Source organism: Trachemys scripta, chromosome 16, assembly GCF_013100865.1.
Source record: "Trachemys scripta elegans isolate TJP31775 chromosome 16, CAS_Tse_1.0, whole genome shotgun sequence".
Lineage (NCBI taxonomy): Eukaryota > Metazoa > Chordata > Testudines > Emydidae > Trachemys > Trachemys scripta.
In genome coordinates, this window is record NC_048313.1 from 18878512 (window position 1) to 18905231 (window position 26720).

A 26720-nucleotide genomic window follows, 5' to 3' on the forward strand; every position below is an offset into this window, starting at 1 on the left:
CCCCACTAACTGCCCCCCAACTTGTCCCCCAAAACATCCCCAGCCCTCTCACTGCCCCCACAGCCAACCAGAGACATCCTCAAAGGGAGGGTGGGGCCCCCGCGGGAGCTGCACTGGGGGGCTGTGGTTGGCCCCGGGTGGGGGGCGAGCACTACTGACAGCCCCACAGCCGTGGCAATTCCAGCTCCCCATCTTGGCGTCGGAAAATCGAGAGCGTGCGGCGATGCTAAACGAAGAATCCCCCCCCCCGTTATTTTCGTGCCTTCGCCCGCCCGCTGCGCTGCCCTTGGACTTGATCTGCATCGCCCGGAATCGCAGAATCGACCGCGCTCCCTCCCCGCCTTCTCCCCTGGAGCCCCGCCCCTTCGGGAGGAGGGCTTTTGCCTCGCTATAGTCACGTGACGGCGCCATCCGGGTCCTTTGCCTTCTCTCCCTCTGCCCAACATGGCGGCTTCAGGTGAGTGGTGCTCGGCGGCCTCCGGGCCCTGGAGACCTGAGCCGGGCCCGGGTCCCTCCTCCGGCCCGAGGACTCTACCCGCTTCCTCACCCCGGCCCGACCCTCGCCCTTCCCGGCCCGACCGAGGCGAATCCTGTCGGTCTTCTCCTCCACGCAGGGATCGCCCGCGCGCGCACCTCCCCTCCCCTCAGGCCTCGCCGGCGTGCGCGCGCACTGTCCCCCTCCCCAGGCAGCCGGGGCGAGCGCGCCGCGGCTCGGAACGTTCCATCCCGAAACGTTCGGAGCCGCGGCGCGCGCCAGCCTACCGTAAGGGGGAGGGGGGGGGGCAGCTGGGGGAGGGGCGGCTCGCGCCGCCGGTGATTGACGGGGGAGCCAGATGGAACCTTCGGTCGCGTGACTGCGCAAGCGCAGGGATTGGCTAGCTGGGGGGGCGGGAGCGGACGCGGAGAGAGGAAGAAGGAGACTGGGCGGCACCCACGTGGGTGCGCTGGTGATCGGAGGGGGCGGGGGGTGGAACAGCCACTGGCTGCGGGCGGTGCCCAGCCCGGGTGCGTGCGCGGGCCCAGCTCTCCTGGGAGAGGGCGGGGTACCGGGCCCTGTCAGTGTGCCCAGTCCCCCCCCCCCACCCCGGACAGACCAGGAGTTCCCACCGCCACGTGGGGCCCCCCAGACAGCGGGGGCTGCCCCCGAGTTCCCTCAGTGCTGCATCATCTCCCCCAGGACAGGGCAGGGGGTGCAGGGTGCCCCTGATTTCTCCCCCACCCCAAAACTAAGGGGTGCGGCCTGACCACTCTGCATAGAACCCCTTGGGGGGGGGGGCTGCGGCCTGCCCCCAGTGCTGGGTATCGCTCCTGCCTCACCCCCAGAGGGTGCAGTTTGCCCACATGGTCCCTTTCTCGGGAGAAAAGGACAGCCCAGGCTGTGCACTTGCCACAGATCAGATCCTCGCTAGTTTGCATCTCTTATCTCTGTCCTCAGGGACTTGGGCAGACCCTCTCCTGGGAGGTTGCACCCCCCTCTTGAACACATCTTTGCCCCCCGCCATTTTGCCTGGCCCTGTTGCAACACCCTTCCTCTTGCTCTGTAGAGTTCTCCCTCCCCCAGGCAGGATCTGCTGCTGTCCCAGCCCTGTGTCCTGGGTGGTAGGGATTCAGTGCCCCTTCTACTGCAGGAAATGGGGTTTGTGCCCTGCTCTGTACAGCTCCTCTGCCCCTTTCTCTTTGATGTACATGGCTCCCCGCCCCTTCCAGGGCTTGCTGCCTGCCTTGTATTTCTAATATGGTGCATAGGGTCAGGACCGAATCCAGGAGGGGTGGGGAAAAGCATTGCAGTATTTACCTTCCCTTCAGAATAAAAGGGGAAAGATTTGGCCGTTCTAAACTGGAAGGGCTTTCTCTGCTGTTGAGATTCATTTACCTCCCTGGATGATGTTGAACTTGAATTTCTATTACTGTCTTAGTCTGAAGAGTGACTTTTATATGCCTTTGAAATGCACCAGACTGCACCATTATCTGCAGGTATTATCCAAAATAAGCTGGAAGGTACGTACCCTTGAATCTCCTAGCAGGGCTCTTCTTTCTAACCCTCTGAACCCAAGTCCCCATGCTGAAGAGTTTAATCACATACCCCTTATTGTAAGTTATCCCTTTGGAACATTCCTTCAACAAATGCTATTCATTTAGAAAACCTCTCTGGAGCTAAAGGCCTGTTTGTTTGGGGTGGGGGAAGCTCCATGATTTAAATATAGTCTTACCCTGTCTGGAACAATGGGTCTCCCATTAATTTATGTGAAAGATTGGCTTAACTCTGTTGGACTCTTCCTGGCACTCAGCCAGTATTGCTCCATTAGGAACTGAGGGGTCTGTAGCTATTGAGTTAGGATGCCTTTGTTTTAGGGTTATACGGAGGTTCTGCAGTTAACTAGGCGGAGAGCTTTTAAAATAAACTGGCTTCTGTCTCTTATCTCACTGGTTACGCTTCTGATGACAGTAACCACAAAAGCCCTAGCTGTATGAGAGTCCATTGGTACTAATTCGGTCGGCTGTGTCCCATTCAGTTCCATAGAGAAAAGGCAGCAGAATGTGTGTGTGTTGTTGCATTCATTTTTCATAGGATGGTAAGTGCAGCGTTTGACATGTAGGAAAGGTCAAGGCATGAGTGTAACTGTTCGGGCAATTTTCTTCACTTCATTCACTCTTCATCTAAAATGAGTAATATTTCATCTTTCTGAGTTATGTACGCAACCAACTACATCCCATATGAGCTGCAATAACGTTGCTCTCTCTGTATGACTGAAATGTCAGGGGGCATGGATAAGGATAGTTAAGCAAAACTGAAACACTCTGAATTTGCAGATGCCATTTGGAGTTCCACCAGCAGAACTGTAAGGTCCCATATTTCATAGTAAGCAGTTTGAGGCAGAAATACAGAAATACCTGCCTCTCTCCTAGGTGTTTGCACAAACAGGTCTGTAGCTGACTAGAACCTGAGCCCATGATGTGCTTATGCATTGGTGCAGCCCAAAAAGCAAAATATTGCTTTGAGCTTAAGGATAAGGGAAAGTGATGAAACACACAAAATCTCTTAAGTCACTCATTTAGAGCGACATTAAATATAATACTTACAATATACTAATTCTGCCTTGAATTTTTATTTTCACATTTGCTGGGGTAACTTTTTTAATGGGGTAAGTTTAATAATAATAATAATAATAATAAATAATAATAATAAAAACCTAGCATTTTCAACCTTGTATCAAAGGATAAGCAAATAGGCTTTGTGCCTGGGCTGGTCAAATTTCCCAGCAGTTCTACAAAGCTGCATTAATAAAACCTAGATCTCCGTACATCTCTTAATAATGGTAATGTTTCAATAAGCTAAGTTTGAGTAGAGCAGTAGCATGATTTTTGTTTGTATATAGCAGCTGGGTAAATTCTGATTCCAGTTCCAACAGCAAGATGTTAAGAAAACACTCTTGGAGGGCTTGGTGCTCCCAGGTATAACTGGTGCCTAGTTTGGAGATTGCCTCCTTGAGATGAGCAGAAGCTGCTAATACTGGCCTTATTGGAAATCCACAACTGGCAAGAAAGGGCTTCTTTTGTCCAGGTGGCTTTCCCTGCATTGTTCTTCCTGAGCCGGATGAGGTTTTGACAGGTTCAGTGATGCATAAGCAGCGCTGCGTTCAGCAACAGAAGTTGCTTCATACTGTTCATTCCTGTGACGTGTCAGCCATTTGATGCAAATTGAGCAAACAGCCAGCCTGCAGGTTTTATGAATGCAGTGTCTGCTCTAATTAGCAGTGCGTTTGCTGTCATTTAGCAACCAATCATTGACACCAAGTAGACGTCCTTGGGGGGCGGGAACATGCATGAAACACACCTTCAGCCACTTTCTTTCTGAGCAACGCTGGCCTACAGCAGGAGGGCACTTAAGCCTCGTTTTCCAAGACAGTCACTGCAGTACGGCGCTGCTGCTGAGCTGCCAGTTTTTATCCTTGGCCGATGTCATAATTCCAGGAGTTTACCCCGGACAAACTGAACTTTAACCGTCCTAGAGGACTAACCCAATTCTAATTCTCGGTCCTTGTAGACTCCAGTGCTTTAACAATTGATAGTTCTTAAAGGTTAGCTAGATTCCCCTATCATCTTGCAATCCCTGCTTGCTATACTCAGCGATAGCATTCCCAGGGTATACGGTAAAGACATCAGACTAGAGCATTTTGCAGGAAGGGGGGGCATGTTGAAGTCTTTTCAATTTCTTCTGCTGCATCAAGAGGGTCACCTTAAACATCATGCGACCTTTACCCCTGAGGTTTTCTGGAAGACTCCAAAGTTGCACAGGTAGCAGCATGTGGATTTTGTGTGACCACCTTTAAAATAACTACATTTTGTAAACTGAGCGGCTAATACAGTGGCTATGAACTTCTAAAGCTCACCCCAGGGTAGACGTTTCTCATTTAAATCTAATTATCTATAGTGCTGGTTTAGTCACTGGTGAGGCCATGTTCTGTGCAGTGTCTGGAAGTCTGGTCACTGAATTAGGTGTGTGACAGGAATTGAGAAGGTAGAGCAGAAGGCAACCTGAAAGAAAAGAGATGTTTGCAGTGAAGTAGGGGGATGTTGGTGATATCATTTGAGTGATGGGGGAGGGAGGAAGCAATAAACCTGTGCCTCTGTACTCAAATAGTTCCAGTAAATTATATAGACTCTCCATTAATCACTTACTTCTGACAGATTTTGGGTATAGGGCATTATTCTAGGTAGAGTGCAAAGTGGGCTGGCCCTGTGATCAAATATTAGTCACTGCTGCCATGTAAGAAGCCTAGCTGCAAGTCTTTTCTCTGACTTCCATAGTCAGCATGGACTCTGTGTAGATCCCTCTGACTCCTCTGGATGACGGAGGGTACATCTACACTAGAAATGCTACAGCAGTGAGGCGGCAATGCTGGAAAGCAGACACTTAACTGCAGCGGTGGAAAAACCCTATTCATTGCAGTAGTAAATCCACCTCTCCCGGTGGAAGAATTCCTCTGTCAACCTAATGGTATCTACACTGCGACTGAAGCTGGCTTAATTACATTGCACAAGGAATGAAACTTCGCAGCCCTGAGCGATGTAGTTAAGCCAACCGAACTTTGTCGTGTAGGCCAGCCCTGAGTGCTGTTGAGGGGCTCTGGAAAAGGCAGTATGGCTTAGTGGATAGTGCATTGGACTGGGATTTGGGGCCTGAGTTTCATTGCTGGCTGTGGCCTTGGGTAAGTAGCTTCCTTGCTCCCTGCCTCAGTTTCCTCACCTGTAAAATTTGGATAATGATACTGACTTCCTTTGTAAAGTGCTTTGAGATCTACTGATAAGAAAGCACTGGGTAAGACCTCTGCTAGGAGGATAGTAACTGCAGGGCGGGCTTCATAGGTGATGGATTAAAATAGGGGCTAGCAAAATGGGATAGGAGAATCTACCCCATTTGTTTATCGTCCTGGCACCTCAAAATTCCTCCTGGCCATAGGAACTGAATGTCTTATTAACTGGAGCTCACTGTTACTCCTTGGAACTCAACCTGCGAGGTTGGCGGAGTTTTAAGGCTCCAAGCCCATTCCCATCTTGCTTGAGGTCAAAACTGCCTGTGCCTCAGGGTTTTTTCCCCTCCTCCTCTTGGCCTAGCCATGAAGTCATAATGCTGAATCTGTGATTTCACAGTTGCTTCCATGGCAACAAAATGAGGTGGTTTAATAAAAAAAAGGACCATGTGGCTTTGCTGCAGGATTTAGACTCTAGAGTGGGCTGGGGGGGGGGAGGAAAGTGAGAAGGACGAGCAGTTCAAGCAAATGCCATGTATCTTTGTTCAGGATCTGCCCAGTTACCATGCAGGCAGCAGAGGAAAGTAAGTAAACTTACTTAAAGCTGCTACGTCTGAACCAATTCATCTCGTATATTGAGCTGCCCGGTAGGGCATGGGAAGTGCCCTGTCGTCAAACTTACTTGAGAAGATTATATGCTGCTGTAAGCAGTGTAGTTGTTTAATGTTGTGGGCAGTCAAGAGCGAGTCACTGCTTGAGAAAGGGAAGAAAAGTTAGGTGGTGCTGGACTCCCTCTGTATGCTGGTAGGGAAAGCTGGGCAAGTTGCAGAGAAATAGATTTCTTGGGAGCTGCTGGAGGAGAAATAGTCATGCAAAGACCCTCCCTCCCAGTAGAAAATATCAAGCAGTCTCCAAGCCTGGGCGGACCAGAGGTAGGGAGGTGGGAGCAGAAAGAAGGGGAACGAATAGAAACACAGCAGGTACCCCTAAAGGTGTCCTTTGTGTGATGCTGAATGCAATGGGCTACCCTTGATCTTCTGCAGAAGTCCCATTGATGTCTCTGGGACCAGATGGCCCTAGCTTAGCGGTCTGATTCCCCTCTCACCAATTTTATACCATTCTGGCTTCAATGGCCTTCCTTCCTGTCATTTGGGTGGAGGAATAATCTGGCCCAGTAATGAAAATATTTGGATGTGAGCCTGCCTGTGAAGATGGGCACAGTGAAATCCTTGAGGTCCAGGCTCCATAAGGCATGCAGAGGGGGCGCTAAAGGCTGAAGCTCAAAGCTGGAACGTCCTCAAGGAGCTAGTAGAAGCCAAAGGAGAGAGCAGACCTGCATCCTACAATCCCAATACGGGTTCTGTGTCATTCCACATTGCTAAACTTATTAATGCTGAACACATCCTTTGCCTAGTGTGTAGGTTTAAACCAGCCCGTGATCTGGAAACTCCATTTTAAAGACACATTCTTTAAGACACTGAATGAACGCTGGTGATGGGTAAGCTTGCTCATACGACTTCTTTACCACCCCCATGAAAGCCATTGGTGATTTGGAAAGCTTTGCATCAGTGTAGGAAGTGCTACAAGTAATACCTGCTCTGACCAACCTAAGGGGAATTCTAAAGAGCCTCCTAGGGCCTGGCTAATCTTATCACACTGTATTTGACTGGGTGGATGAGAGAAGCCTGATGGTCTGGGTCGTGGCATGCCCTGTTATCATATGGCAGTAATCAGTGGAACCTGCCCATGTTCAGAGTCTACGTTCTTGTGCACAACTGGCAACGTGGATGGGGAGGCTGTAAAATTGGTCGCTGCCAGGTTATTGGCCTGTAGGAGCAAAAATACTGATATCTGTCTGCCTATGATGGCAGCATTTCACTGCAGACTGGCAGGCTTTCCAAGCTTGTCTTTTTTTTCTCTCCTCAGGTGGTTAAAGAGAAGCAGCTGATAGGGCTCCTTTGGTTACACTGCTCTGACAGCCCATAGCAGAAAGTCTTCCAGGTTGTTTGCTGAAGCTTAAAATAAAGGGAAGGTTTCCAGGAATGTCACATTAGATTCAGAGCAAACAACAAAACTGCTGAGCAAAAAGAGTTGGCCTATTCTGTGCCCCTCCCTGGGTGTTGGTAGAAGACACTCAGGATGAAGACCCTGTGGAGAGCCTGGCCTAACATTTCTGTGGCAGTTCTGGGCAGTGACTTTTCTGTAGATATTCTTGGATGCCCAGAGAGTTTAGGTGTTCTGTAGGGCACTATGTCCCAGGAGTTGCAGCGGAGAGCTAAAATAGCAGAGGTGAGGCCTCTTGCTATGCTACAATCTGGATTGAGACCAAAGGGGAATATGGGGATACAAAGTAAATCCGGTGTGCTGAAAGGTGGGAAATAGGTTGGGTAATAGGGAAGGTATTATCGGATATTCATTGTGCAGCCAGAACTCGATGTTACTCTTAGTGCTAGGGGCTATACAGCTACATGCTTGTAGCCAATTTGCAGTCATAATACTGATCCTCATCCACCTGAAGAAGAAACATTTTCTGTGCTGTCAGTGAGCAGTTCCCTGCTTGTACCAAAGAGAATGGTAGACAAGGGCTGGTTTATTGGCAGTTGCAGAACGTATTTGAAAGCTAGTAAGATCTATTTTTCATAAAATGTATTTATTGAAAGGTACTAATTGTCACAATACAGAGATCAGTTCTTCATTCCCCTGCCAGAAGATTGGTAAGAGATCTGTATGAAATGCAGCAACGCTTCTACTAAAGTTTATTGTAGCAACTACTAAAGAGAAAGGCCTACATTTATCAGTGGTTTTGGATGCTCAACTTGAGATACTTTGGAAGGGCCTGACTCTCAGAAGGGTTGAGCATCTGTCCACAGAAAATTGAGCACCTGTAAAATGTCTCAAGTTGAGAACCCAAAATCACTCGTTTCTGAAAACTCAAGCCAAGTTTATTAGAATTCCATCAACTTCCCCATTTTAAAATGTCCAGTTTCCATTAACACTCATCCGTGCTCGTTTTTGGCCTTAAGGTGGCATTTTGAAAGTTTAAGAAAATTGCTTACTAGTTTTGAGTTATATGCAGGTGAAAATCTTTTGTTTTTTTGCTTTGGTCTTTTGCCACCACAGAAACCCAATATTGAGTTGTCTTGTACATACATAATTCACATGCTGCATTTGAAAAGCTGAATCTTTCAAGGTGGGTTATTTTGTGAGTGTGTGAATAGGGGATCAGTAAGGAATTATGCTCTTGCTTTGCACATGCACAGCACAGATTTCCACTAAATGTGCGATGCTGTGCTGGTTACCGAATAACAAACGTGATCTCGGTGTTATCACGGGGTGGTTTTGTGCTGTCATTTCATTGTTCAGTTGCATAGTTCTGTCTATGCATGTGCAAGTACCTGATTACAGGGGGAGGGTTAGCTCAGTGGTTTGAGCATTGGCCTGCTAAACCCAGGGTTGTGAGTTCAGTCCTTGAGGGGGCCACGTAAGGATCTGGGGCAAAATCAATACTTGGTCCTGCTAGTGAAGGCAGGGGGCTGGACTTGATGACCTTTCAAGGTCCCTTCCAGTTCTAGGAGATGGGATATCTCCATTAATTTATTTATTAGTGTGTTAGTCTTTTTGTTAATGTAAACAAAATAGAAGTTGCCCAGGTGTACAATTAAAGTTAGCTACAATTCTTGTGTTTTAAAACTATCAGGCTTTCAGAATAGCTGATCTCCCTCGTTGCATGTATAGAATACCAGACTTATTGCATATTTGAGTGCACTTAAACCTATCTAAAGAACTTTCTTGCCACTGTCACCAGTGAGCATCTCAGTCTTAAATGCATTTCTCTTCACAATCTCTGTGTGAGGCAGAGCATTGCTGTTATCCTGTTTTACAGATGGCCTGAATCTCTGTGCTTCGGGTCCCATGTCGGCACTGAAAGCTGTGCCAACTGTAGCATAGACACTTCCTACATCAACGGAAGGTTTTTTTCTGTCTATGTACTACTGCCTCTTGGAAAAGTGGTTTAGCGAGGTCAATGGAAGAATTCTCCAGTTGACCTAGCCATGTTTACACTGACATTTTTCACAGCCCTGAGTGATGAAGCTAGGTCGATCTAATTTTTGTGTAGACCAGACCTCAGTAACTTGTCATGTGAAGCCTGTAGCAGATCAGGGAATTGGTTAGCACTGACCATTAGACCATCCTTCCTCCGTAAAATAGACCGTGAAAGGGTTCAAATGGGATACAGTCCTACCAGAGCGTCCAGTCGCTCTCATAGTTCAGGTGACCTGCATGCTTCTCTCACAATAGCATTTCAGCCACCTTGTTGGCAATAGTATATTACTCACTTAGAAGCCAGGAACTCCCAGCACAAGTAGAATGGGTGGGGCTGTAGCCTTTTCACAGGAGGGTCACAGAGGCCTTCGAATAATTGTCCATTCTAAGTAGAGGTTGTGGGTGTCGCCGTAATTCATGTAGCGAAGGGATGCTCTGGGACAAAGGAATGAAAGTAGAGAGGTCCATCTGAACTAACAAGGGCTAGGAAAAAAGTGGGGAAGGTTCAAAGTGAGATTTTTAATTTAAATCCAATCTATCAGAAGGGTCCTGAAGAGAACAGCAAAACGGGTCTTTTTTCTGTCCCATTCTCACTGAATATAGGCCTGAATCCTTAGGCCACAAGCCACAGCCAGAGATGCTAAGTGCTAGTGAAAATTCCTCTGGTGTCAGTTCATAGAGATGCCAATTAAAATAGCAGGAGTCAAATGCCCAACAAAAGTTATGGTGGAGACCCATGAATAAAAAGTCTTTCAACTCCATAGACTAGTCTGGCAGTCTAATGCTATATAACAAGCTTTTGTTCTCCCAGTCTGGGGGAATGGTGGGGTGTGGTTTTGTGCTGGTGAGGTTTGGCCTAGAGGTGATACGTTACTTTTGCCTGCTCTTCCCGAGCATGTAGGATACTTGCCTCCGTAGGCATCGTGATGGGCGGTAACTCCTCCATTCCCTGTCTTGTTTAATGGAATTAATTGTGCCCAGATGTTACTCACATCTGTCCCCTTCTCCCCTTTAACAGCTAAGAAGAAGAACAAGAAGGGGAAAACCCTTACTCTGACGGACTTTCTGGCAGAGGATGGTGGCAGCGGTGGTGGCGGTGGAACCACCTTTATTCCAAAACCAGTCAGCTGGGCCGATGAAACAGATGACCTGGAAGGAGATGGTACGTTTGTTCCCAAGTTTCCGTACTATTAGCGTTCTGTCTCTAGGTACTGTCCCTGAATAGCTTGTGTGTCAGTGAAACCTACTGATGTTAATACATCTTGAAGCTAAAAGATTACAGGAAAAGTGCCTTAATTTTTTTTTTAGCTTGTTCATGATGCACTTGACAGCACTTTGGTCAGTTTCACTGTCACGTTCTGTATATAGTTTCCCTGCATTTGTGAGAGTCTTATACATCAACGGGGAAAGAACGAAAATTTTCAGTGACACTTAGTATTTGGCACTACAAGTAACACCTAACTCCTTTGAGAGACCAGCTGAGCTCTCTTCTGTATCTGAGGCTTGGTCTGGGGCTCGCAGCAGAGATGTCCTGATTCAGGGATTCCATCTAGGTAGCTCATTCCCTGACTCTGTCCCTTACTGGCTGTACTCAGAGCTCACTGAAAACTTTTCTGTCTGCTGTATTTGACCATTTTGTCCCCGTTTTATCACCAGCTTGGACTCTTGGGTTTTTTTCTTCATCCAGTTTTGTTCATTAGCTGGATCTCATGTTTTTGTGCAGCATATGTGCTATGATATGTTGGGGGAAAGGTGCCCTAAAATACGTGACACAGTTTAATTTAATTGTGGGATTGTTTATAATATTGCTGAACATTTTTCTTGACCATCTTTAATACCTTTATTTTACAGCTGAGGGGGCTGCAAGTAAATTCAAACAATCCCAATGAAGAGGGGATCTGAGAGGCATCAACATCTATAAACTCTCTGGGGGACTAGCTCAGTATGTCTTGACCATGTGCAAAATTTCTCTTCTAGTTTCCACCACTTGGCATAGTAATGATGATGATATGTACCGAGCCGCACCAATTGACCGGTCCATCCTGCCCACCGCACCTCGGGCTGCTCGGGAACCCAATATAGACAGAAGCCGTCTCCCAAAGTCGCCCCCGTACACTGCCTTTCTGGGAAACTTGCCCTATGATGTGTCAGAAGAGTCCATCAAGGACTTCTTCAGAGGACTCAACGTGAGTATCTGTTATGCAGAATTTTAAGTTTGTGAGACACATACAGGGGCCATGTGGCAGCAGAAGGCAGGTGGGACGTAACTTATGGCTTGTGGAATGCTCTAATCTATTGAGCTCTCAGCACCCTGTAGAGGCTCGTGATATTATACCAGTTCTACAGACTGAAATGACTTGTCCAACATCACCCAAACAGTGAATGGAGTTAGGAGTAAAGCCCAGAATTGCCTGTATGGATCCCACTTCTGCATGGTTTGTGCCCTTGGCGCTCAGTCCTGTTACATTCTGAGGCTGTGTCTACACTTCAAGCTGGGATATAAGTTCCAGCTCAAGGAGATACTCATGACTGAGCTAGCATGCTAAAAAAGAGTGGAGATGTATGCAACGGGAGAAGCTAGCCACCCCAAGTATGTGCTTTCTATCAGACTCTGAACTCGGGGCGGCTAGCCCCTTCCACTGCTGCAGCTAGACTGCTATTTTTAGCACACTAACTTGATCAGAGCTAACGTGGGTATGTCTCCCTGAGCTGGGAATTGCACCCCAGTGCATAGACATACCCATAATAGTATTGTCTTCTGGGGCCCACCCAAGAGCATAAAAGCATTCATTGCAAGCCATTTGCTGCTAAGAGCCGCTGAGGCCGCTCGCAGAAGCTAGAAGAACAAGTTGACTTCTAACAAGACAAGTATCTTAGAAGGTTTGTTGCTTGAGCCCCAGGCTTCTCCATAACAAGGGCCACTGAGCAGGAGAGCCACTCTTGAAAGCCTTTTATCTTGTGCACCATGGATAGTCTGTCCCCCTCCTGTCTGTAGACCAAGCAAGGAGATTTCTGCTTCTGTGGTTGATTTAGCAAGCTTGTCTACATAAAGGAAGCAGCTCCTGGTTCTGGTAGCAAAGGCAGAAACTGTTTGTGTCAGTCTCTTTCTGAGGATCTTCTCCTTGCCATTAGGGTACAAATTTGGGATTGTCTTCCTCTATGAACCCTTAGCTGCCAGCAGGACTACATAAGGTCTGTGGGACTCTGGGAATCCAGTCTTCAGATGCCCATAAAGTCTGAACAGCCAGAGGCCAGACGGGGTCCCACAGGTTCAGCCTGAAGGAGAGTTTCTTCTGGGTTTCACCTGTGGCACTTGCTAGACTGGGTGGCAACTTGACTGAGGAAGGAGATAGCTTTAAAGAGGAGTCCAGATTGCTATGAACTATTAATTCAGTCCTAATCAAGCAGGAGGCTCAAACTGTCTTCTTTTGGAAGGCCTGGAATAGAGGGGAGTGGTGGTGGAGGGGAGAGAATTACAGGTAGGAAATTCTTTCCCCTTCCTGAAATAACGCATCACAGTGGTGCTGAAGGTCAATGTAAAATATTACTTGATGTCCCATTGGGTGTTAAACTGAATGTTGCCCACGTGATGATAACAATCTGCTGTGAGCAGCGGAGCTCATGGTCAAAATGACATTGCTTGCATTTCTTGTCCGTTTCAGCTTGCATCTATAACTCATTTGTTCTGCCTACTGATGCAGCATCCCCTCCTTCTTGGAAGTAATAGGATAGGTGAAACTCCTGCAGCAAGCCATGAGTCGGATGGGAGCCCGAGTGATAACAGCTGAGGGTTAGGCAGCCCCGGGGATGGGATCTCTTCCACTCCCTAGTCAAAGTTGCTCTCCAGCCTGTTCAGCAGAGGGAGCAGGATAGGGCATTGCATGAGCAAGGTGCCTATGACAGTACAACAGGGGGTTCATCAGTGTCCTGGCCGTTGCAATAGACTTCATAGCACTTGCTGCATATAGCAGCCTAAGGCTGTGCCGAAGACCTAGAATACTTAGCATGCAGAGAAGAAGCCATTTCTCATCTCATATGCTCAAGTTCCACATAGCTGAAAAATAAATGGGAAGAATAAGGGAGACGAGGTCTAGTAAGTGGCTAAGAGTGGATGGGGGCTTAATCTGAGGCAGAGCTGGGAGTAGAACCCAGGAGTCCCAGGCCCAGTTCTGCCACTGTCTTGCTGGGCAGTCTTGGGAAGGACTTTGCTGTGCTTCAGTGTCGCCATCTATAGAGGCCACGGGAGCTTTAGGTGGCTGGCAATGGTGAATGTACCTCTGAGAGGTGACCGATGTACTGTATCGGGCTTTGTCTACACTACCACTTTTGTCGGTAAAACGTGTCAGTTGACATAAGTTTAATCGGCAAAAGTGATGATGTGGACAGTGCTGTGTCGGCAGGAGACGCTCTCCTGCCGACATAGCTAATGCCGCTTGTTGGGGGTGGTTTGTTTATGCCAGCCGGAGAGCTCTCTCCTGCCAGCAAAATGTCTACATGGGAGACCTTACACAGCAGCACAGCTGTAGCGGTACAGGTGACAGCCTTACGTAACCAGTTGGTGAACTCATTGGTATCTTTACTCCTCAGAGTAAGGGACTGCCTTGTTAATTTCCTGCCAACCAATCTCCGTGGCATTCTGTTGCTTATAATCATCCAATACTTGCCCCCATCCTCTACTTACACCCTAGGTGCATTAGCAAATGACTAGGTACTTTTGGTGGCGGTGGTCCATGCTTCCGAAAGACAACACTGAGCTGCCCTAGCTGACAAGGTGATGTTTTTTCTTCCAGCAGCAAAAACCTCTTGTTGTGACTGAGTCAAACTGAGCAAATTCGGTAGGGAAATATTAATGGGGTGTGTGTGTGCACGTAATAAATATGGGATGTCAGTTTAATGACCATCGCAAGAATTTTTCCTTCCTCGCTTGCTGAGCTGCCCGTATCGTTCACTCTTAACCACTGCCCAACAGCTTCTGTAATTCTTTATCAAGCCTATGACTTGTCACATGTGGCTTATCTGAATACAATTTGAGCTCCTTGTTTGAGTGTAACCTCCACAAACCACTGTGATAATACCCTGTGGCTTTGAGTTGTGTGCTGTTTCTCTCTAAGCAGGAAGCACAACTGGGAGCAACTGTGCTGATGGTTAATCAAGTGGAAATCATTAATGTGATAGAATTTGGTTTAGCCTTTGAAGTGACATTTACTACTTTAAGCAAACTGTGCTGTAAGCGGTGATATTAGTTTAAGTTCTGCATCCCAAACCTAATAGTAAGCGTTGTGTTAGCTGCACTTCCTGGCAGTGGGATGTCATCTGTAGTTAATTGTGCAGCTGGCAATAAAACTGCTGTCCCTGTTTTCCATAATCTAGCTTGAAGGGTCTTTCCATTGAAGCAGGTCAGAAATTGGCCTTGGATGAGGACCTTGTCCAGTAACATTAAGTAAGCTGTGGAAATGAGTGGGGTTCATAGGGCGCATTCATTGTGGGGTGGGGAGAGCCCATATGTAATGATGGGCAAAGATCCTTTTGCAGATTGTGTAAGTGTGAAGCGTTCTGACCTGTGCTGCCAGTTCTAACCCCAGCCTAGGTCAATTCTGATCAGTTCTCTTCTTTGACCTATGCAAAATGGGGAGGAAGGGGCAGCAGTTGTCTCTGCTGCTGGTAGCTCTCAGCAGAGGTTAAAGATTGAAAGACTCGCAGACCTTGTTTTCACCAGGAACGCCAAGAAAGCTTGCTCTGCCACTGCCTGTGTTCTCCCTGTTCTGTGGATAAAGACCTTCAGTCTCCAGGGCTGACAGTCGGACACCATTTACCAGTGCCGAATTCTTCATTCCAAACTACTATCTGGGTTCTCAGACAATAGCACTTTAAACAGGAACCAGGTCCATGTGTTTCTGATATACTAATCCTTTTATTTGCCTGCAAGCAAACTATGCTGTCTGGCTTGCTTAATTCATAAATCTTATTTGAGTCACATGACTTTGGATAACTCAATATCTCATATTTGGAGACCACATGCCTTCTCCAATGGATTTGAGCTGCCAGATGAATGTGTAGTTAAACCCAGTCCTATTCAATCTTCCTCTACATCGCTCATGAAGGGATCCTGACCCTTCTAATGAGAATCTTCCTTTCTGTTCCCAATTGACTGCAGATAAGTGCTGTGCGTTTGCCCCGGGAACCTACTAATCCGGAGAGGTTGAAAGGTTTTGGTTATGCCGAGTTTGAAGACCTGGACTCCTTGCTCCGGGCTCTGAGCCTCAATGAAGAGGTGAGTTGAAACCTGCAAAGAAATGGGATCAAAGCAATTCCCAAAATTCTTGCTTCCAGATCCCAGGTGGCTTCACAGGGTGTTCTGGGGCCCGGTTAATGGACACTGTGCCTCGAAGTGTTCAAAGATCTCCCTAGAACAAACTGTTTAGGCACCCCCACATCCTCAGGCTGAAAGGCTAATGAATCTGGTATTGTGTGTTCAGTCTTTAGGGAACAGAAGGATACGAGTGGATGTTGCTGATCAAGCTCAGGATAAAGGTGAGAACTGCCTGGAATAGGTAGCAATTTTCTTCTCTGATCAGATAAACTGAATGCTGACAAATTAGGCCCCACACCGCAAGGCAACTGTCCTCATGACTGAATCTGCCTTAGGACTGGAGCTCCTGAAGAGCAGGCTGGCAGCCTTACCTCCCTCTGACCTAAATAGTTCAAAGGCAGCATACAAGTCCTTCTTGTTCATGTGTGCTGTTCTCAGACCCACTGCAGGGGCCAGGCTTCTGCACATCTGCACGCTTTGCTAAAGGGGTAGCTGGAATGTTCAGAGGCTGCTGGCTACAGATCTGCAACATTAGGGCAGCCCTCCTCTGCCCCACCGCCCACATACTGTCCTTGAATCTGGCTGGGGCTGTCATCCTTCTAAAGCATCTGTCAGAGGTGCGTGTTGCCATTGATGTATTAACTGCAAGGCAACATGCCGAACGCAGAGATGTCGTATTAGTCTCAGTGCATTTCAAATCCATGGATTTCCCCTTTGGTGCTCAGCCTTTGGGCATTTGAAGACTTGACCTTGCAGGCCTGACTTGACTGTCTGGTTCCCTTCCTTCTGCAGACAGGGATGATCGCTCCTTTGGCAGAGATCGTGATCGCAACCGGGACTCGGAGAGATTTGAGACTGACTGGAGGGCTCGTCCTGCTACTGATAGCTTTGATGATTACCCTCCACGCAGGAGCGAGGATAGCTTTGGAGACCGTGAGTTGGCTGAGAACCCTCCCTCTATGCCCATCATAGTATCTAAACACTACCTGTGAAATGTTAGTTCCACACCTCCTCTTGGGTTTCTTCTGGGATTTGCGGAGGGTGGCAATTTATTGGTTTCTGAAGGTGGATCTGCAGATCCCAGATTTGAGGCGTCAGATCCTGTGTTCCCCTCATACTGCAGCGATATCCTTCCTTTTCGGATGGTGTCTGCTGGAAAACTGCATCACCATGGTATCCTAGCATGCTTCTTTTCTGCTCTGCGCATGGTGACCAATTCAGTTACTGGGTGGAGGCCAGACACATTCTATGTAGGTAGGCTCAGGTGTTTGACTGGGACCAGGAGATCTGAGGCCCGCTCTCAGCTCTGCAACAGGTTTGTTATATGACCCTGGGCAAGTTCGTCTCGGTGCCTCTGTTTCCCATCTGCAGAATGAGTAATAATGCTTCCCTGCTGTACCGGGGCGTTGAGGGTAATGTACGTGACATTTCAGTACCATTGGGCAAGTGCCGTAGACAGTCTGCTGAAATATGTGATTCAACAAGTGATCAAAGGTGGGAGGAATGAATTGAACCGTGTATAGTCTTTGCCAACTATGCTCCTTGGGACGGTGTGTCAATTTAGGGTGTGTCTACACTACAAAATTAAGACGACATACAGCCACCGCAGTAGTCTAATTCGTTTTTTTAATGTCCACACTGTGCTCCTTCTGTCGGCAGTGCACGTTCTCACCAGGTGCACTTGCACCATTTTAACTGACATTGTGGGGCACTGACAGCTGGAATCCTGCCCCCCTGAGGCTGACAGCTGGAGCCCTGCTGCATCCTCCCCACATCCCCTTACCAGGAGGTGACCACAGCTCAGGCTCTCCTCTCCCCAACCCCCTCAATCCCTCATCAGCTGTCAGCCCCGGGCTTGGGCTCCGGCTGTCAGCCCCGGGAGGCAACAGGTGATGTAAGCAACACATTTATCTACATGGACACCGCGTTGACCTAACTACATTGGCTTAAGCGTTAACGCCTTTCGCAGACGTGGAATTAAATCGGTGTGGTGGGTGACTTGCATCGGCGGGGCAACATTAGGTCAATGTAAACTGTCTTACATCAGTCTAACTTTGTAGTGTAGACTAAGCCACAGTGTTTCGGGAATAGTGCGTAGTCCTTCAATACTGTAACCTTCCTTTCTCTCTATAGGGTATCGGGACCGCGATCGTTACAATGATTCGGACCGGTATCGCGATGGCCCTCGCAGGGATATGGATCGCTTTGGGGGTCGAGATCGTTATGATGACCGTAGTAGAGACTACGATAGAGGAGGTAGTATGGCTTCAGAGGCTTTCCTATGATCTGATGGATCAGGGTATCAAACTGCACGTCAATTGGAGTCTGTTTCTGTCCAGAGCTTGCACTAACCATTGACAAACCACTTCAGTTGTGCAGCTCCCAGGTCTATTGTTATTCCCCATTCTAGAAGTGGGGGGTGGAAGGTAGGCCATTCATTGTATGCCTCTGAGCTGCAGTCCACTTAATCCTCTTGGTGCTAGATGATGTGCACTGACCTGCCCTGATACTTACATTTCATAGTGCCCACTAGCTGAGCAGATCCAGAGAGGTTGGGTTGGCTGCCGCATGTACAGGTCACCATTGCCCTGTTCTTGCCTTCCTGTTCGGGGAATGTTGTGTAAACTTAAAGGGGCCTCCCTCTCCTGCATTTCATCAACCATCCTCTGGTGTAATGCCCCATTGCTCAGGAGTAACCAGCGCTGCTTTCCCTCTCCTCCTCCTGTAGGCTACGATTCCAGGGTGGGCAGCGGCCGGAGAGCCTTTGGCACTGGGTACCGTCGGGACGATGACTTCAGAGGGGGAGGCGACCGTTACGAAGATCGCTATGAAAGGAGGGACGACAGGGTGGACAGGTGGAGCTCCCGGGATGACTACGCCCGGGATGAAGTTCGTCGCGATGATAGAGGTAAAGGCTCTGCTTGTTCTCAGGGGGTGGGCTCAACAGCTGGAAGGAAGCTGAGCTTGGAGGGTTGGTAGCCAGTGCACCCAGTGCTCCTCTCTCCTCCCAGCTGGGTCTTCCTGGGGTCCTGTTCTGAGCAGATCCCATGGCGTTTGCCTTCAGTCGCTGTCCACTTCATCCAATGTAGGTCCCACTCAGAGGCCAAAACTGAACCTGAAACCGCGCAGCGCCCCCAAGGAGGAAGACTCCTCGGTGGCCCCTGCCACTCAGTCCAGCCGCGCAGCCTCTATCTTCGGGGGTGCCAAGCCTGTGGATACGGCCGCAAGGGAGCGGGAAGTGGAAGAGCGGCTACAGAAGGAGCAGGAGAAGCTGCAGCGTCAACTGGAGGATGATAAACCAAGGCTAGAAAGGCGGCCCCGAGAGAGGTAGGTGGCCCGGGGGCTGGAACACCATCGGGAGCAGCTCTCTACGTGAGCTCCCTGACTGCACCTGGTGGTTGTTTGGTGTGCACGCTGCCCCACTCATCACATCCTTCTTCTGAATTGTGCATACTAGGTTGCTGAGCCTCAACACGCCTGCAAAGCTGTGTACCCCTCTGATAAAGGGTGCTGGAGATGTGACTGTTCCCCTGTGTAATATTGCAACGTCTGGTTGTTTTCATCCTTTGGAATAATGTTGTCAAAGGCCATACGTTCATTAGAATTCCAGGCGGCTCCGTAAACCTAAAAGGAGTGGTCAGCCCTAGTAGTGGGCTCCTGCTATGTCCTAGTCACCGAGGCAGCTGTACCTTCTTGACTTGTATTGTCAGAAGATGGGCTTGATTCTCTCTTGGGTGACTTTTGAAGAGAGGCAGCCTTGTCCAGTGGGTAGGGCCTGGGAGTTGAGATGCGAGTTCTAGTTTCGCCTTGGGCAAATCTATTAATCTCTATGCTCCACATTGCCCATCCGTCAAAGAAAGGTAGTGGTGATAGCCCTCCTTTGCTGTCTCTCTTGAGATCAGCAGATGGGATGTGCCAAGCAATTGTACTGCCTTTCCCAGCTTTGGGGTGCAGAGGGGCCCTTTGCCCACTCTCTCCTCCAGCCCCACACCCAGTTCTTACTGGACATTACAGTTTGATCAGACTTTCTTCCACCTTTCTATTGTAGACACCCCAGCTGGCGTAGTGAAGAGAACCAGGAGCGCTCACGGACAGGGAGCGAGTCCTCACAGACTGGGAGCACAGGCCCGTCCGTGGGAACTGGCCCAACGGGAAGAAGTAAGTCGGACAGGATGAGTCAGCCTGGAGCAAGCCTGTCTTTGTCAACTAGTTTCCCAAGTCGGCTGCTTAGCCCCACTTCTGATGAAAGCCCCGTCACGTGTGTAGGCTGCATGTGGGGAAGGATCGCTGGCAAGACTCGGTGGATGGTTGCACGGGACCAAGAACATCTGTGATGCTCAAACGCTTGTTCACCAGACTCCTCTGGTGTAGCCTCCATCATCAACGTACCCTCATCCTGTCCCGCAACAGAGCAGGTGCTATGTGAGGCCGAGCTTCCTGGCTGCTCTAGCAATCAGGTTTTATTGGTCACGTGCTACACAAGAGCCGCTCGTCAGGTTACTCGTGGGCAATCTTAGGTCAAACCTGCTGGCCTCAGACAGGCAAGAGTCCTAAGGTGATAGTTAAGGGGCTGTCGAGGTCGATGACCCGGGCTGCCCAGATTGGAATAATTGGGGACCTGTCCAGACCACCTCCCTTGGGCTAGATACATTTGGGGGAAGTCTTGCCTGTCCACGTCCATTGTGCTCACTGCTATCTCTTGTCTTTACAGCCACCCGAAGGAGGGAGAGCGAGAAGTCCTTGGAAAATGAAACCTTCAGCAAAGAGGACGATGCCCCGTCTCCCACCTCCAAGACCCCCAAGGAAGAGAAGCTCCCTCTGAAAGTGATGCCAGCACCACCGCCGAAGGAGAACGCCTGGGTTAAACGCAGCAGCAACCCCCCTGCCCGCTCCCTGAGCTCTGACACGGAGCAGCACTCTCCCACAAGGTGAGTGTTTGTACTGAGTGCCTGCTCGGGGTCTGATCTGTCATCCCTAGATGCATGCAAGGAGCTCCAGTTACAGAAGGGAGGTTAAAACTCCCATGGAGATGAGCTGCTGTTCTGTTCTCCACTGAAACAATGGTGAATGCAGCATTCACCTTGTAGAGCTTAGCTTCAGGCAGTGGCCTCAGGTTTGAGTCTGGTTTTGAGGCTTCTGGTTGGTTCTTGTATGACCCACATGTGGCTGCTGAAAACCCAAGGCTGAGGTTCGTCAAGAAGCAAATAGCTCTCCAAGTCAGCAGTATCCCAAGCACCTGTCCGAGGATGCAGCGTCCCTGATGTTCACGTTTTGTTCTTTTTTTCCTAGCAGCAGCCAGGCAGCACCAGCCCTGCTGTCGGAGGATAGAGCACCACCTAAGAGTGCTCCCAGGAAAGGTACGGTCAGGGTTTGTTTCCACTTGTAGGGCAAGAAGGGTTGAGAATTACTGAGGTGGACTAACCCTGCTGCTCCCTGGTTTGATGCCCTTAGTTCTATGGCATTAGCACTGTGGAGTTAAGGGGTGGTTCCAGGTTTGGGAATTGCAATTGCTCGTATGGCTTATGGATCTCAGCAGGACCAAAGGGTAAAAAACTCTATTCAAGTTCTAGTGACCTTAAGCTGTTCTTCTGCTGGACAGTAGAGGGCAGCAGTCTCCTCCCTGCATTGATGGGAGCAGAAATGGACAGTTCCTTCAGACTGAATTCAAACACTCATCTTTGTCCGCATAGATGTTTGACCAGCCGCAAAGGGAAAACTGCCATGGGTCTGAAAGTGTAACCCCCTCCCTAGTCTGCATTTCTGTTGTGTGGTTGGGGAAACCTCACTTCCCGTGCTGTTGTGACTGCAAAGCCTCCTGCCTCAACGCTGGCTTAACTGGTTTGGGGGGTGGATTAACCTGAAAAGTGCTGAATTAACAGCCCAGGAGAACAGAGATTCAGGTCCTCTGCCTGCTGTAGAGACAGTAACAATGCCACTGGCTACGGCCTGTGTAGGAGACTGTTGGAAAACAGCACATTTTGGAGCAAGCATAAAGAGGCTTTAGTCTGAAGTAGCATGTGCGAGATGGTTCAGGAAGCATCTTCCAAGTAATGTAATTGACCCTCTTGGATAGGGCCCTACCAAATTCACAGCCATGAAAAACGCGTCCTGGACCGTGAACTCTGGTCTTTTGTGCTTTTACCCTATACTCTACAGATTTCATGGGTGAGACCAGTGTTTCTCAAATTGGGGGTCTAGACCCTAAAAGGGAGTTTTGGGGGGATCACAAGATTGTTTTATGGGGGTTGTGGTATTGCCACCCTTACTTCTGCGCTGCCTTCAGAGCTGGGTGGCCAAAGAGCGGCTGCTGTTGGGCAGGCACTCAGCTCTGAAGACAGCACCCCGCCAGCAGCAGCGCAGAAGTAAGGGTGGCAATACCATCCCGTGCCACACTGCTGCTGGCGCAGCTCTGCTCTCAGAGCTGGGCTCCCAGCCAGCAGCAGCATGAAATTTACGATTTGTAAAATCCTATGACTGTGAAATTAACTAAAATGGACCATGAATTTGGTAGGGCCCTACTTATGGGGGAAGGGATACTCAAAACTGCCTTTGGGATCCCTGAGCTCTAGAAAGAGGCTTTCATAAAAGGAAGAAGCAAGTCATGGATGAACCCTGAAATTCTTAACTTGACATGGAGGCTGCTTAAGTAACCGAGGGTCACAGAAGACACGCCAACAAAAGAGGAAGCAGGAAGGCAAAGAAACTAGGAGAGTGAAATGCCAAAGGGGCCAGTTGGGCTGAATAGGTATCCCTCCGAACATGGGCAGCCAGCCCTGTGGAGCCAATAGGGAGGAGCAGGTAAAAGGCAGTAGGAAGGCTCAGATGGATTTTGGGCCTTGACTGTAAGCTGTTTGGGGTAGCGTTGTGCCATGTGTATCGCAGGCTTGCTAAAAACACACGACAGAACTTCGAGTGTGCAGCAGTAGGATCCACCCGACATCTAGTGTGCGGCAGGCTAGTATGCCCCTGCTTGCTGCACTGGGACTGTTCAGATACAGGCCTTAAGTGGTTGGTTGAGATTTTGCGATGTTAGTGAGAGGGAAGGTTTCATCGGCCCTTTTTTCTTCAGGAGATGAGAACAAACCGGATGAGGGGAAGGAGAGCGTTCCAAAAGGTCGAAGTGGCCCAGGAGACGGAGGCAGTAGAGATCATTGGCAAGATTCAGATAGGTACGTCTGTCTGTCTTGGGGTGCCTCATCTTCCCCTTCTCCTCCCGCCAGGCCTATTTCAACGACTGTTTCAGATTTGAGCAGCATTCCAGTGTCCCGCACCAGCCCCCTCTGACCTAACCAGTGGCAGGTGTGGCGTGTCTGGCCGTCTGCAGGGCTGGGGTCAGGCCTTAAATCTGTGTACTGAGCTGTTACTGCCTCGTTGGTAATGCTAATGCTGATGCTTCCATGCTGGGAGCCGGCTTTGCCTGGTTCAGCACCCACTGCCAACTGAAGCACAAAGCACTGGCTGGTGTAATGATCTCATGACTCCTCGTTCTCCAGTTGGGTATGAGGCGGGGTGGTCTGTTACAATAGACTGTGCCAGGTATTTTAAAAACACTGCATCACCTGAGCTGACCTCGGTTTTAGTTCTCACTAACTTCAAAATGCTCATTTGGGGCCTTTACCAGAAGGGTAAAATCCAGCCCTTCAGGTCTTCTCCTGCATTCCCTAGACACCTTGTCAGCGTCTCCCCCATTGCCCTGCCCCAATGATGCCTCTCTTCTCATTTAAGTCCCTGGGTTTTTGCTAGAGCATTCATACAGGTGGCTTTTATGTGAAAGGGCTGATGGCTAGTAACGTGCTCAGCTCTCTGACATGCCCTTGGGAACGGGCCAGGACTCCCTCCTTCGTCCACTTACCCAGCTCCTAATCGTCTAGCAGTAGTCATTAAAATAGCTACACAGCCTCCCTTGCCACCAGAAGTAGGCACGTGCAGACTTAATTCCCCTGCAGAGGATCTATAAAGCTAGTGTCCCTCCTTAACTGGCCTGATGCCTGCTGTGTCTGGTCAGCAGTCAGCGCTGGGCTGAGAACCAGGCTGTGTGAAACTCCAATGGCTAGCCTGTATGTTCGACGTGAAATTGGCCATTTTGTCTTCTCCTTGATTGGCACCCCTTTCAAATCCAGTGTGCACCTATCGTGGGCACAGCAGTAGCCTGGTAGTGGCGCACTGGCTCCATTGGCAGCTCCTCCAGCTAAATGAACGCTTGTTCAACTGAAACTCTGACTCTTGCAGGAAAGAAAGCAAGAACGATCATGACTCGCAATCTGCATCTGAGCCAAAGAAGCCCGACGAGAATACAGCCTCTGTAAGCATTTAATCTACTAGCTGCTGCTTGAAGCACAGGGCAGCGTGTGGGGAGAGGAGGGCTGAAACCTCAGTTCGATTCCTACCTGCTCCGTGGACTTCCCGAGTGCCATCTACTTCTCCTGTTCTCTATTCCCCATCTGTCAGATGAGGCTATTCCGCCTCTACCTCTTATGTGGGGAAGATAAATTCATTGTTTGGGATGTACTCGCATACTATGGTAAGGGGCGTGGGGTATAAATACCTTGATTAAAAACCACAGCGAAAACCCTTTGGTACGTAGTGGGAGCTGGGTGTGATTCTCCTATGAAATGATGTATCCAAACTGAAGTGTCAGGCTGTTGAACTCTGTCACACAGAGGCTGCCGAGTTGCTGACCTGGTGTTTCATTCCCCGTTTAACCTGCTGTATTTCTTGCAGAAGTTCAGCTATGTTAGCAAGTACGCTGCTCTGTCAGTGGATGGTGAAGATGAAGTGGAGGAAGACAATTACACTGATTAAAATCTCCAGACCCTGCGCTGTCTCCTAGCCGATCGCCACCCAGGAACATAGGAAAAGCAAACCAAACCAGACGAGACAGAAATAAAATGTAAAACTCAACATCTCCTGGAGACCTTTCTTAAACTTTTTTTAAAAAACAAAAGGAAACCATTTCTCTTGCATGCTGCTGCAGCCTTTAAAGTATTGAACTAACTGGAGAATCTCTGCAAAGTGTAGCGAGAGAGAAGTGCAAGTTTTAAAAAGAAAAGGGCGACTCAGCGTGGTTTCCAGTGTGACTTGAGCATAGGCCCTGTCACTTAGAGTGGACGTTTAACATGTTAGCCAGCCAGGTGTCTTGGAGAAGCCTGAGCAGATTGGGCAGTAGGACAGCTAATTAAGGAAGAACTGGCTTTTCTCCCTCATCTTGCTAGCCTAAATGGATGAATTCTGCAATGTTACCTTAATAAATGATCACTTTGAAGGTAGGATATCTAGTCCATGAGTTTATTCTGGCTTCCTTCCTTAAACGGCCAGCTCTTCCTTTCCAAAACCCAGTGCAATACAAAGCATTACCCAGTGCACTAGGGAAGGAGACTGTCTTGCTGTCCCAACAGCAGAGGATGGGATGAGACGTTGAGGTAGAGAGGGGGTTTTGAACCGTGCCCGTCTCTGAAATGAGCTTCGAATCCTGACACTCGTCTCTGCAAGTGATGTACCAGGTCAGGCCAATTGATGCAGGAAAGAACAGGCAGGCTTTCCGATGAACACCAGCGGCAGCCTCCTGGGGAGGGGAGAGCCTCAGACAGCAGTCAGTTGGGAAAGAACAAAGCATGCTAACAAGGTAGTGAAAGTCCTCCCTTTGGAGGCACAAACGCTCAGCTTGCCTCCTCCGAGCCCTGCTGGGACTGACCAACTTTCAGGATCTGACATCTTCCCATGGGTTGGTATCTGTCTCGGAATCTCTTCTCCCCTCCTTAGCCACCTTCTACCCACTTCTTTAATCACCTGGGGTCACCCCTTTCACACACGTTTTAAATAGCACCCCTCTCCTTGAGTGAGAGCTCCCTCTTCTGGTTGGGCATGTAGAGCTATCGAGATGCATGGTAGGGCAGGCCTCTGTGCATCTAGAATGTGTTCCTGCCCCCTCTGCATCTGCTTGTTCAACTCACTCCCTCCACTTGGACAAACAGGCAGACGGCATTGGTGGCATAGGCCCTTGTACAGGGAATACCTGACCCACACTTCCACTGAGGAGAGATTCTCCAGTCCCTACATATTCACTGGCCTAAAACTGGCAAGGTCTTAAAAGTCAGATTCTAAATTTTTTAGCCGTTTTAATTCACCCTCACTAGGTTTCCTGAGCTGACGGCAGAGTTGTGGTAATCTCATGGCATAGTCAAACCAGCATGAGGGTTTCACTGCCTTCTAAAGAATATGGTTCTCAGAAAGAACCCGTTCATGGTGTAGCATATTTGGATTGCGAGACAGACAATACTTCTTTGATTGACAAGGTGTGCACCCATTCAGCAATTGTCGCCTTTTTACCTTAGTTGGGGGGAGGAGAATTGCACAAATGCTCGTGACTTAGGACTGTCTCTCTTCTGGGCAAACTCACAAAGCACTGCTCCTCTCTATCAGGTGCTGGATTTGATGCATTGTAAAGCTGCAGTTGGTTGGTTTTCAGTCACTTTTTTTTAGCTAGTTTCAGAAAACCTTAAACCTGAGGGGTCAACACGTACCACGGGGGGACCACCGCCGGGACAGCAGAGCTGAATTTCAAACACGGTATTGCGTAGGTCTAGATAATGCAGGGGCTGTATTTGAGGTGTGACTATCACTAAATTGCATCTGAAAAAAGCATTCTCTTCCCCACCCTCTCCTCTGCTGTCGGGACAGGGTCACACTGATTGAGTTGCGTTTTACACATTCTGAAGACATGTAAAATTTGTACAAAAATATCTTCTATGAAAATGATTTGTAATCTGTAGTGGACTTCCTGGGAGATGTCTTTTATTATGTAAAATCCCCTTTTTTGTTTTTTTTTGTTTTGTTTTTTGTTTTGTTTTCTCCAAATAAAGCTAATCTTTAAAATACCTGCTAAGGCCCAAATCATTTGCAAGTCTCTCACTCCCACCATTGGCAGTTGGAGGCTGTGGTCCTGAGCTCTTAAATTGGTACCACACCAGCTTTCCAAAGCCGACTGGACAGTCCTGGAATATTCCCTGTGGAAACATCCACACCAGCTTCTGTTGCAAACTAAGGAAAACTTCCTCAGCGCAAGGAGAGCAGAAATCTTCCCTGGCTTGGTATAAGAAGGGTGTTTTTTCTGCATT

The 26720-nt window shown here is 48.8% G+C and overlaps 1 protein-coding gene across 3 annotated transcripts; it reads left to right on the forward strand.

The window, feature by feature from the left end:
- Positions 1–360: 360 nt before the first annotated feature.
- On the forward strand, positions 361–24872 carry EIF4B (eukaryotic translation initiation factor 4B). Of its 3 annotated transcripts, none has more exons than XM_034791867.1 (16): positions 376–457; positions 1917–1998; positions 10315–10458; positions 11274–11482; positions 15451–15567; positions 15773–15827; positions 16399–16539; positions 17740–17862; positions 18335–18514; positions 18696–18933; positions 19655–19764; positions 20318–20534; positions 20896–20963; positions 22676–22775; positions 23836–23908; positions 24328–24872. In XM_034791867.1, exons 2-16 carry the CDS (start codon positions 1947–1949, stop codon positions 24406–24408), a joined length of 1908 nt encoding a protein of 635 aa, XP_034647758.1. In that variant the 5' UTR covers positions 376–457; positions 1917–1946; the 3' UTR covers positions 24409–24872. The 3 variants fall into 3 exon arrangements, with proteins under 3 accessions (XP_034647760.1, XP_034647758.1, XP_034647759.1); XM_034791868.1 differs by having other exon boundaries at positions 20899–20963; XM_034791869.1 differs by lacking the exon at positions 1917–1998 and having other exon boundaries at positions 361–457.
- Positions 24873–26720: the final 1848 nt, after the last annotated feature.

Coding starts and splice junctions, on each gene's coding strand:
- EIF4B (XM_034791867.1), top strand. CDS start 1,947: ATGCACCAGACTGCACCATTATCTGCAGGTATTATCCAAAATAAGCTG. Junction 15,568..15,772: donor CTCTGAGCCTCAATGAAGAG/GTGAGTTGAAAC, acceptor TTGTGTGTTCAG/TCTTTAGGGAACAGAAGGAT. Junction 20,535..20,895: donor GAGCAGCACTCTCCCACAAG/GTGAGTGTTTGT, acceptor TTTTTTTCCTAG/CAGCAGCCAGGCAGCACCAG.